At 50.9% G+C, this 12,108-nt stretch overlaps 1 protein-coding gene across 1 annotated transcript in view; it reads left to right on the top strand.

Moving 5' to 3' along the window:
* Window positions 1–12,108, top strand: part of LOC146251882 (plexin-A2-like) — a 77,831-nt gene that overhangs the window by 27,914 nt on the left and 37,809 nt on the right. Inside the window, exons 8-11 of the mRNA XM_084681393.1 lie at window positions 190–286; window positions 747–946; window positions 8,268–8,419; window positions 11,144–11,261. Coding sequence (XP_084537519.1) covers window positions 190–286; window positions 747–946; window positions 8,268–8,419; window positions 11,144–11,261 — 567 coding nt within the window. The remainder of the gene's footprint in view (window positions 1–189; window positions 287–746; window positions 947–8,267; window positions 8,420–11,143; window positions 11,262–12,108) is intronic.

Here is a 12,108-nt window from a genome sequence, read left to right as displayed (position 1 = left end):
CTGATGCAAGGTTGTTGCAACATTCTGGAACATTTACATGCTGCACCAGCCCCCAGGAGGGTTTAGACTCCTAGGCCTTTTGGTGAAATTCGAACCTCCCTCTCGTTTTCTCGTCCATGCTCTGTCTCTCTCTTGCTCTCTCTCTGTCCATTCACGTGTTTTCATCTCCTCACCCTACCTGGCCTGCAGTATCTGTACGAGGGGATGAAGATCAGCGAGCTGCCGGTAGATTTCTCAGTGGTGTGGAACGGCAACTTCATTATTGATAACCCTGAGAACATCCAAGGTAAGACCAGGCCCTGTCAACACCCTCCACTCTGGGTGTCTAACATTCAGCAGATGGGGCCCTGCGCTCTCTCTCTCTGTCTCTCTATCTCTCTCTCTGTCTCTTTATCTCTCTCTCTCTCTCTCTCTCTCTCTCTCTCCCTCTCTCTCCCTCTTACTTTCCCTCACTCCGTCTCTCGCTTGCTGTCTCTCTCATGCGCGCGCTCTTCTTTTCTGTCTAATAATGTCTGATCTCAGGTGGTCGACACACACACACAGTATCTCACCTTTCCTTTCACTGAAACAGACTGAGTATGAAGAACACAGCTGCATCTGTCTGAATTTATCAAGACAACACCTGTAGGAGCACAAACCAGACGTGTTCTGCTCCCGGACCCCCAAAAAAGAAGAAAATGTGCTCTTCCAAGCGTGTGGAGATCAGTAGTTATGTGAGTCTGACTCACCTGATGTCTATCCCACAGTGCACCTGTACAAGTGTGCAGCACAGCGGGACAGCTGTGGGGTGTGCCTGAAGGCGGAGAGGAAGTTCCAGTGTGGGTGGTGCTCCGGGGAGGGTCGCTGCACCCTGCGCCACCACTGCCCCCCCCTCAACCCCTACACCACACGCTGGCTTGACCTGTCCAGCAAGAACGTCAAGTGTACCAACCCACGCATCTCTGAGGTCAGTATTGACTCTCTCTTTCTCTCTCTCCCTCCCTCCCTCCTTCCCTCCCTACCTCTCTCTTTCACACCCACCACATACAACAAAATAATCATTCATCACTCATTTCACATTACCTTACCATGACAGAGAATACATGGCTGAACTACTGAGTATACAGTACATGTACATGGATAAACACAGGCAGGGAAGAAGTAAACCGAATCAGTAGCTGGTATCAGTTTTCATAGCTCATCAGTTACATTTGGAAGACCCTGTATACACCAGTGTTTATACCAGGATGAAGATGTTCTAGGTGAGAGTCATAGGAGAGGTGTTAGCATAGCTAAGTTGAATGCTGGTTCAGCATGAAAGGATATTTTGCATGAGATGAAGCTGGATGCTAGTTGAGCATGAGAGATCTAGTTTTGCAGTAGCACGCCATGGAGACGCGAGGTGCTTGTTGCACTAGAGGACGTACAGTATAGTTTTAGCATGGGAAATCTTGATGCTAGTTGGTGTTAGCATGAGAAGCTAGGTGTTTGAGAGTGAGGGGAGAGCTGGTATTAGCATGAAAATCTGCTTTGGCTCCTCTAGAGCCTGCAGGGTGAATAAGAATGAGGATGGAGAAGGAGGAGACTCCGCTGGGCCCTGACCCCACTTACTCAGGCCATGCACATTCTCTCTCTCTCTTTCTCTCTGTCTCTCTCTCTCTCTCTCTCTCTCTCTCTCTCTCTCTCTCTCTCTCTCTCTCTCTCTCTCTCTCTCTCTTTCTCTCTCTCTCTCTCTCTCTCTCTTTTTATTTGAGTCTACAGTATGTAAGGGAAGAGCATATGGTATTTGTTTACTAATGTGTCCATGCAAGTGCGTGTGTGTGTTTGCAATGAGAGCTTTGCTCACCTTCAGGGCCTCTGCAAGGGTGACGGACCTGACACACATTCACATACAGTAACACACACATCCTGTATAGATGTCCCTTTCACAGCAACCGGCCTTCCCTGCCTCTGTCTCACTACACCACATGCCTGGGGGTGTTTGTACTCATTGAGTGGTCGTATCCCTAACGTATGAAGCTTTGACGGACATGTCCTACAGTTTACAGTGTGACTGCTCTGCCTCCCCCCGTAGCAGACTGACCAACCTGCTGTTCCTCGACAGTTGTGATCTCATTATGGCCAGTTTATCGACATGCCTATTTCTGCATCAGAGGAATACGCGTTCATTGATTCCTGCCATAGCAGCGACCACACTCATGGACAGCCACCACACTCATGGACAGCCACCAAACCTCTGGCCGGCCCCAGAGAGGTCAAGACCTGGAAGTGTTTGTTTGTTTTCCTGGTATGTTCTCTCTGCATGGCTTGGCTGGTGTTGGGTCACTGGGGAGAGAGGCCTGGACATGGGATGTAATTAGCTTGGGTAACGCACCAGTGCTCTCTAAATAAACTCCCAGAGAATCCTACCTCACTATTGATTCATTTGGCCCTGTGCCCCCACCACTGATCACAATCTAACTCCAGCCAATTAAAAAGTGAAGTTAACGGCCTGCCTAATTGATTTGCTCGACTGTACACTGATTAGTCCGACAAAGGGAGGTGTGATGAGTCTGGGGATCTTGGTTGTCCTCTTTCTTTACTCTTTCTTATCTTTTGTTCTCTCTCTCTCCCTCTCTTCCTCTCTCTCCTACCCCCCCTCCCTCCCCTCTCCTTACACTCTCTGAGTCATCCATGAAAATTGAGTTAGGTTGTTCTTTAACTCTATTACTCTTTTGGCTTGTCATTTAGTGGTATGAGAACCAGTGGATGGTGTGTGTGTGTCTGTGTGTGTATGTGTGTGTGTCTGTGTGTGTATATGTGTGTGTCTTTGTGTGTGTGTTGCATTATATCTGACAAGCAATCCTGAGCCCCGTATCTCGCTCGGTCCAGTGTTTTCATTAAGGCTGAGAGCAGTGTATGAGATTACTCAGGCCACAGTCAGTCCAGCCATCCATCCCTCTCTCCACACATCCAGAGAGCAGGAGAGAGAGAAAGGGGGATGAAAACGGCTAAAAGAAGCTACAGAGGGAACGTCGAGATGGGGAAGTTTGGAGAGGTTTGGAGAGGTGAAGTGAGGTGGGCGGAGGAGAAGGGAAGGGAGGGGAAGAAGAGAATGCCAAGTGGAGGAAGAGGAAGAGAGCGTGGAGGAGGAGCGGAGGAGAGGAGCGTGAAGCCGCTGTGGGGTGTCAGAGCTCAGGCCTGTTACACAACACAGCTGGCACTGGAAACCCACAGCATTGATTTACCACTGGGGTAGAAGAGAGGCACCAGTGCAACACACAAGCGCACACGCGCACACATACAAACTCGCACGCACGCACTCACATGCATTACGCACACATACCAAGGAAGAGAGAGATCCCGAGGCAAGAATACAATCAGAGCATTCCTGGCATTTATTTGACTTTGCTGGGTACTCTTCTGCATCTATTAGCCTGCATGCCCTGCCCCCCAACCTTCTATCCCAAGTTACGAGAATTTCTTCAAAAATGTGTTTTTCCCCTGTGGCCAGAATGTATTCATACATTGTGTTGTGACTGCATGCACCAAAGCTCCAATCACAAGCTGGTTTGTATACATACATAGATATTAGTACATGTGCCTAGCAGAGGATGTGGGTCTTGAATAATTAATATTTCTATTAAGTGCCATGGTTCCTCCCTTCACCCACCATTAATATTGAAGAGATGTAAGCCTTTTTCTAACAGGAGAGGGAACCACATCAAATGAAGCTGGGATTTAGACGGGTACTTGGAAGTCTTTCCTGGGAATTGCCATATAGGCGGCAATGGCCTTGACATGTATAGAAGCAGTAGAAGAACCTAGAATAAGCCTCCATACACTCAGATGATGCACACACTCTCACATGCACCCATGGTGCTGACACATGTGACACACGTACACATACTGTACACATACATACTGTATGCTCTATGTTTCTTTCCTTCTTTCTCCCTCTGTCTCTTTCCCTCATGACCTATACACTCTCACACACATGCATCAATATGTTAAGCAACACAATCATAATAAGGGTCCTGGCACCAGCTCAAGGAACCAGGAGAAGCTTCACAGTTCCTCTGTCTGACCCGTCATTGGTACCACAGTGGCCAGACCCACACACCCTCACCCCAGCACTGTGGCCAGACCCACACACCCTCACCCCAGCACTGTGGCCAGACCCACACACCCTCACCCCAGCACAGTGGCCAGACCCACACACCCTCACCCCAGCACTGTGGCCAGACCCACACACCCTCACCCCAGCACTGTGGCCAGACCCACACACCCTCACCCCAGCACTGTGGCCAGACCCACACACCCTCACCCCAGCACAGTGGCCAGACCCACACACCCTCACCCCAGCACTGTGGCCAGACCCACACACCCTCACCCCAGCACTGTGGCCAGACCCACACACCCTCACCCCAGCACAGTGGCCAGACCCACACACCCTCACCCCAGCACTGTGGCCAGACCCACACACCCTCACCCCAGCACAGTGGCCAGACCCACACACCCTCACCCCAGCACAGTGGCCAGACCCACACACCCTCACCCCAGCACAGTGGCCAGACCCACACACCCTCACCCCAGCACTGTGGCCAGCCATTCACTCTGAATCAACACTAGCAGACCACCAATGTTGTGTTGTAAGCAAGCACATACACACACATGCACACACACACACACACATGCACACACACACACACACAGAGACACACACAGACACATACAGACGCACACACACTGTGCTTTGCAGCATGAGACAGTTTCTGAATAAGTCATGCTGCCCTGAAGTCCCCCCCCCCCCCTCCTCTCCACACAGCAAACACATCATGTACCCCCCTCAGGTAGAGCAGCAACTCTATTTGCAGAAAAGCACTCACTGAGGCACAAACACAGCCTCCAAAAAGAGTCTACCCTCCTCCCTTCACCCTCCCTCTTTCATCATTTTCCCTCATTCTGTCCCTCCTCCCCTAGATTTGGTATGCTAAAATATATTTTCCTTAAGCACTCGTATTTCCAGACGGGCTACAAGACATTTAAGAGCCAATAAAGAATTTAGAATGTAGTTTGTAGTGAAACAAGTGATAAGTGGAGCTTTATCAAGCCCATTACACTTCAGTCACAATGAAATCTAACATGCTTGAACTACAGCTTATCGAGGAGACCAAAGAAAACCAGATAGGAAGTCAGACCGACATACGGATGGACAGACTGGTGGGCAGACAGGCAGGCAGGCAGGCAGGCAGGCAGGCAGGCAGGCAGGCAGGCAGGCAGGCAGGCAGGCAGGCAGGCAGGCAGGCAGGCAGGCAGGCAGGCAGGCAGGCAGGCAGGCAGGCAGGCAGGCAGGCAGGCAGGCAGGCAGGCAGGCAGGCAGGCAGGCAGGCAGGCAGGCAGGCAGGCAGGCAGGCAGGCAGGCAGGCAGGCAGGCAGGCAGGCAGGCAGGCAGGCAGGCAGGCAGGCAGGCAGGCAGGCAGACATGTTGTATGTAAGCTGTGGTGCTCATGACAGGATCTAACAGGACCACAGACACTGCTGGAGTGGATGTCTTCAGTGTATCTGACCTCTGACTTGAGAGGATTAAAGATGCGGGGCTACTGGTGAAGAACACTTGAATAAGCTGTAGTGATCCTCACTGTATGGGAACCGATAAGAACAAGGCAGTCACGCTGGTCGATGGCTCACTGTAGCTTGTAGTCTCAGACATTACTGTAGCTTTAAGACTTCCTCTCTTTCACTTCGTCTGTGTCTGTTTGTCTGCTTCTCTTCTCCACTCCCCTCTCCCTGCAGTGAATACTGATTGCTCCCTTCACAGTCTCTCTTGTTGAATTTGGCCGGTACTACGTCAACACCACTTCACCCATTACTTCAGCTGAATAAGTCAACGCTACCCCCACCACCACCACCAGGCTGGTCCTGTTGGCTAATCCTACCTGTCTGTGTCTCAGTCATTGGTGAGTTGGGGGTGGGTTAGGGGGCATGGGAAAGAGTGGCGCTGGCGGGTTGACTGGCTGGCTGTTTTCTGGGTATTACCCTCCATTGACAGTGACAAAGGCACGCGGGCAGCACTGCTCTTCCTAACAGGATTACACAGGGAGCGTAGCGTAGCGTAGCGTGGCGAGGGTGAAGCGCGCATTCCCCATGAGGCTCCCTCCTCCCCCCTTTCGCCTTGCAGAGTCGGCGTCAAGACAAACAGGCGTCTCCGACGCCTTGAGCGCAGTGTGTGTCACCTCGCCTGAGGGGAGAGAGAGAGAGAGCGAGAAGAGGAGGAAGTAGAAGATGTATTACGCTCTTAGGGACAGACATTCCTGCTGACCATCCAGCCACACTGCAGTGTGCCACGGTCATTAAGGAGCTCTTTGCTGTGGTCTGTGACCCAGAGGGGGAGCGTGGGCACGCTCCCATTGTGTCGGAGGGTCCCACAGACGGGACAAGGCGCTTCTCTGCCCCGCTCTGCTCCCAGGCTGAGCGGGAGCCTTTGAAGTGCCAGATCTGCTCGTCTGATGAATGTAGACTCTCTGTGCCACTGAGTGTTCAGAGCGCTGGGCTTCGTGCATGGATTAAAGTGGCTCCTCGTGTCCGGTGTGGCGTGGGAAAAGCTCCAGCCCAGAGTCTGGCTGGAAGGGCATCTGTCCGACACTGTAGGGGCGCGGATACGATGCCACGGCAGACATACCCTGAGAGTAGAACTTAGGAAATGATCTACTCATCACTCCATCCGTCCATCCCTCCCTGTTTCTGGCTCTGAGGAACTTTACTCTTTCCCTCATTCCTTATGTAACCATGGCTGAGTCGGTTCCAATAGCTGGAGTTATCGGCTGACATGGATATATTTAGCCAGTATGCTTCCCCTTCAGACCCTGCTGCATGCCCAAGCAGCAATAAAAGATGAATGTATTCAGACCCGCAGGCAGTGCAGTGACACACTTACTTTACATCCAAAGCAATTAATGTCCACTAAATCTAGATTACAATGCCGACGTCCCACTGGGCGCCCGCAATGCACTAGTGGGCGTCTCCCAGGGAGTGAGGACGAGTCGTGACGTGCTGGGCTGTGGCTTGCCGAGCGGGCACCGCTTCAAACGACGGCTGCTCTTGTTGGTTTTTATTTCTGCCTCCGTAATGGCATATTGATCATGTACATAGCAGTGGTGACTCTGCATGCAGAGCTGGTGGCATTCAACCCCTACCTCCCCCCCCTCCCGGCACTCATCCGTCGCAGACATACTCGAATATCCCTGCTGCCTCTCTCTGAATCTCCATCTACCTCTCTCTCTCTTCTCTGCTCCCCCTCTCTACCTCTCTCTCTCTTTTCTCTGCTCCCCCTCTCGACCTCTCTCTCTTCTCTGCTCCCCCTCTTGACCTCTCTCTCTTCTCTGCTCCCCCTCTCTACCTCTCTCTCTCTTTTCTTTGCTCCCCTTCTCTATCTCTCTCTCTCTCTTCTCTGCTCCCCCTCTCTACCTCTCTCTCTCTTTCTTTGCTCCCCTTCTCTATCTCTCTCTCTCTCTTCTCTGCTCCCCCTCTCTGCCTCTCTCTCTCTTCTTTGCTCCCCCTCTCTGCTGGTGTGAGGCCTGGACAGCTGCCAGGCTGCAGGCTCACTGGGCCTCTGCAGCACAGAAGGCACTGTGACACTCTGTGCCAAGGTCGTGCTGGGCGGCCATATTGTATTTTATGAGAAGGTGGGCAGCACTAAGCGCTAATATGGCCTCTTGTCGGATTTATTGTTCATGGCAACAGCCGCATATTTAGCCCAGGCAGCTATCTAGAATGTTAATGCTCCTGGGCTTCCTGCCTCCTGTTTAAGGACACTTTCTTCATTGCTTTAGTCATACAGACAGACAGCAGTTGTCGATTAGCAGATTGTCTCAAGTTATGGGGTCTATGTGGGAGTTCTCTTAAAGTATTTGTCCTTTTATGTGTGTGTATGTGTGTGTCCGTGTGTGTGTCCGTGGTGTGTGTGTCCATGGTGTGTGGTCGTGGCAGAGTATGAGATCACTTGGCGCTTGTGCGATGCAGGTTCCATTAGAGAGGGCAGAGTGACCATGACTCATGCTGTGTACGAACGCTCTGACATTTGTGGCTGCGGAAGTTAAAAGTGCTTTAATTGCATTTCACTTCAGCTCGACCATATAAGGGTGTTCCTCTCCAGACCTCCGTCAGCTCTTGAGACAGTCAAAGCTGCACCTCAACTGTTCAGACAAAGGAGTCATCAGAGTTCAATCTGAAGAATGAAGATTCCAGTTTTTGCCACTCCGACTCAATAACCTGTGACTTTCTGACCTTTTGCCCCCTGTCCCCTGCAGGTGACTCCCATAGCAGGACCTCCAGAGGGGGGCACGCGGGTAACCATCCATGGTAAGAACCTGGGCCTGGCCTTCGCTGACATGGTGGGGAATGTGGAGGTGGCCGGGGTGCGCTGCAGCCCTGTGGAGGACGGCTACATCATCGCTGAGCAGTGAGTCAACTGTCACACACACACACACACAGACACACAAACACACACACACACACACACAGATAGACAGACAGAGTGCACTGACCCCAACCTTACTGTGTACAACACTCTCACACACAATGGCTAAAACTAATTAAAAGTGTTCAATGTTAATTAAGTTGACATTCTGAATTCTCCACTTTAAATTGTTGTTGTAATTCTATCATGCGCAGAAAAGAGCATGAAAGGGGAAATCGTCTAGACTGGGTTATGTACTGTATGGATTTGACAGTGTAGAGGTTAGAATCATTTGCAACACTCCACTCCATGTAGGCTTAATGAAATATGTTATCAAAGCCAGCCAACACTCTCCTGCTACTCTAAGCAAACATGCCATGTTCGTAGCTAGTTCGCATTAGTTGGAGAAGAGAGATAGATCAAACAACTCTAAAGTCAGCATTTGCTGCCACAGCTAGCTACAGTGTATTAATTTATTGCTAATGAAGGTTTTCTAATGCTAGATTACTACCTGGAATTAATAGAATAGCTGGAGCTAACGAAAAGACGCAGCTATTCGTCTGGCCGTGTATTCCTGCTCAAGGAGAGAGTCCCCGTCTCACACCTCACTGCCTCCTCCGCCCCACAACAGCTGGGTGGTTTTGCTTCTGTTTACTTCCTTAATTGTCCTGCGCGGGCGTACCTGCTCCCATTCACCCCTGGACTCATTATGTGTGATCGCTGTTTTATAATAAGCTCCCAGAGAGAGAGAGAGAGAGAGAGAGAGAGAGGGGGGGGGGGGGAGAGAGAGGGAGAGAGAGGAGAGAGAGAGAGAGAGAGAGAGAGAGAGAGAGAGAGAGAGAGAGAGAGAGAGAGAGAGAGAGAGGGAGAGAGGGAGGGAGGGAGAGAGGGAGGGGGAGAGGGAGAGCTAGAGATGCAAAATGCTAGCTCAGGAGTCCTGAGTCAGGACCAGCTACCTGCTGGTTTGGGGGGCAGCCTCACCTTAACAGGTGGAGGCCAGCCTCCACAGTGGAGGGGAAGGACTGAAAAGTCAACGCACAGCAAGGTTCGCTGGCTCCTGCCTCGACCCCCGGGTCCTGATTTTTGGACTCCCAGGTTACAGAGAAAAGACAAACGGAAAAAGAGGAGGGGCAGAGCCACACAGTGCCCGTTTCCTATCTCCTCGACCTCTATGACAGGGAGGGCAGTGAGTGTGAGTGAGTCAGCAGGGAGGAGGGAGCGTCTTCCTGCGTGGGGAGAGCTGGTCTGTCACTGGCACACAGCAGCCCTGCCTCTCCACAGAGTCCTTAACCTTCATTCGTGCTGTGACCTACTTCTGGCCTGCTCCTCAGCCCTGCTGAGGACGAGCTCTGCACCACTCAACCCTGCCGCCACGGTGACGCTTCCAGTCAGACAATACTCTACTGTATGTGTCGGTACTGTACTGTATGTGTCAGTAGTGTACTGTATGTCACTGTATGTATCCCCTTTCTTTAGTCCAAAAACAGAGGTATTTCTTATGGGCATCAAGCAGCAAGTATATTGTCTTTGAATAGAGATAACTTTCTAACACCTATAGGCTGTTTACGACTATAGTGGTTTATTGATGCTGCTGTTGATGGATGGCTAGCCCCTGGACGGTACCGGTCCCCCCCCCCCCAGCTCCCGGTGTCTTACTGGGCTGCTGTAATTGAAATGTGTTATGTGCCACCAGCTGGACTGAGCCATTTGTCAGCAGTGTGCCCATCTGTCAGCCGTTTAATCTGATTTGGCCGATGCTGGAAGGAAGGCATTTGAGTGGAGGTGTGCAAAGAGATCTGGGACCCCAGCTCTGAGGTGGGGTCCCAACAATTGCAATAACGGTGGTGGTTTGGCACCACCACACTCAAGAGCAACTGCCGTACTTGTGAAGGAGGCTCCTGTGCGAGGCCCGGGGTCAGAGGAAGGGTGCAGGAGGTCTGGTAGCTGGGTTGGGAGGACGCCCCCTGGTGGAGGAGGAGTTAGAGTTCCCCTCCGTGGCGGGGCCAGTAAATCCTGCCAGAGTCCCTCTCTTCCACAGGAGCTCTGTAAGTCATTAGATGTGATTCAGGGACAGACTTGGAGAAACAACACTCTCTCTCTCTCTCTTTTCCCCAGGCCCTGATTGCTTCATGCTCTTTATTACTCTCAGCCAGTGCAGATCGATGTCTGTCCCAGTTTTATTATGTCATTTGATCTGACCACCTGCCGGCCTGGGTGACACCTGATCACACGCTATGATAAAGCACTATTGATCTTCCAGGCTCCTCAGTGTGATTTACATCAGAAGTGGAACAGCCACACCACCGGAGCTCCACAGTGGGAGGCCTGGCTGGCTGGCTGCCTGGCTGGCTGGCTGGCTGGTTGGGGATATTTACGACACCTCATAACCAAGGTGCTGTGGCAGCTGTGTGTGGAGGAGACTGGGTCTGGAAGGTCCTGGCCAGTTCTGTGGGCATGTTGTGTGATGACATCAGGCTCTAATAAACAGTGACTGCAGGACTGGAAATGTATGGAGCCGAAGGAAGTGAACTCATGCTGCCGATAACTCCTGTCACACCATAAACAGATCAGAGATTGTCAGAGTCCTCATTATAGAAACTGACAGAAGAGAAAAGCGTTCCGTTTAGGACTTTCACAAGATTTTTTGTTCTTATAATTACATTAGGATTTATTCTGGGATGTGTATAAGTTAAGTGTGTTCCATGCCTGTGTTTTGTGTCCCTCCAGGATCGTGTGTGAGATGGATGCGGCCCCTGCAGACAGCAAGTCGGGACCAGTTCAGCTGTGTGTAGGAGAATGCAAACCTGAGCTAAAGACCCACTCCACTCAGCTCTACTCCTTTGTGGTATGATGCTATGCTCAAATTCGTATTAGCACACCAAAACACACTCCGCTCTTTGACTAAACACCACAGCATATTACAGGAAATGCGCACATTAGAAAGCCGTTCTCTCTGTGACAATCTTTGTTCCGATGTTTGGGATATTGTAGTTGCCATGCCTACAGACAGTACCACAGACTTACGGTGACCTGTCTGAGGTCTCCGGTTTATTTTGGTTATATTATCCCTCTGTTAGTGGGTAGGGGGAAGAGGTCGCCACACTAATGGGCCTCACCAGCCTCTCTCACCAGCTTTTTGCTTTTACTGGGTAGCACAGGGTCAGTAAATTAAGTAAATGTAGGTTTTATATCATGGTTTTGCATGAATAAAGTGGTTCACTGATTCAAAGCCTTGAGTACATTTGCAAACACATACCAAGCACTTAATTGTCTGAAAAAACATTACTGATGTCTTCAAGAGCCAGCTTCTTAAACTAAAGGTATCTTTCAAAGGCTTAAAGATGTATTGAAAGGCCTACTGCCTCATTAGTAAGTAAGTGCTGAAGTAGAGTTTGATAAATGAACATAGTTAGAGCATGCAGTAGAAGCATGCGTGAGTAGAGGGACAATAGCTGCCTCTGCTCTGGAGGAAGAGGAGGCAGCTTGGGTTGGCTGCAGCAGTTGGAGCAGACCCTGGGAGGACTGGCACACACACACACACACACCACTGCACCTGTCCTCACTGTCCACCTCCACACACACACACACACACACACACACACACACACAACCAGCCTGCAGCAGACTGATTATCACCTGTCCCATTCACATGTTTCCTATTAGCTAGCCCCTTAACAATTAACAGCAGCTAG

This window comes from Hypomesus nipponensis, chromosome 18 (assembly GCF_054491055.1).
Source record: "Hypomesus nipponensis isolate SF chromosome 18, ASM5449105v1, whole genome shotgun sequence".
NCBI classification, from domain to species: Eukaryota; Metazoa; Chordata; class Actinopteri; order Osmeriformes; family Osmeridae; genus Hypomesus; species Hypomesus nipponensis.
Note: the sequence above shows the minus strand (reverse complement) of the source record. Positions and strands in the feature narration are given on the sequence as shown.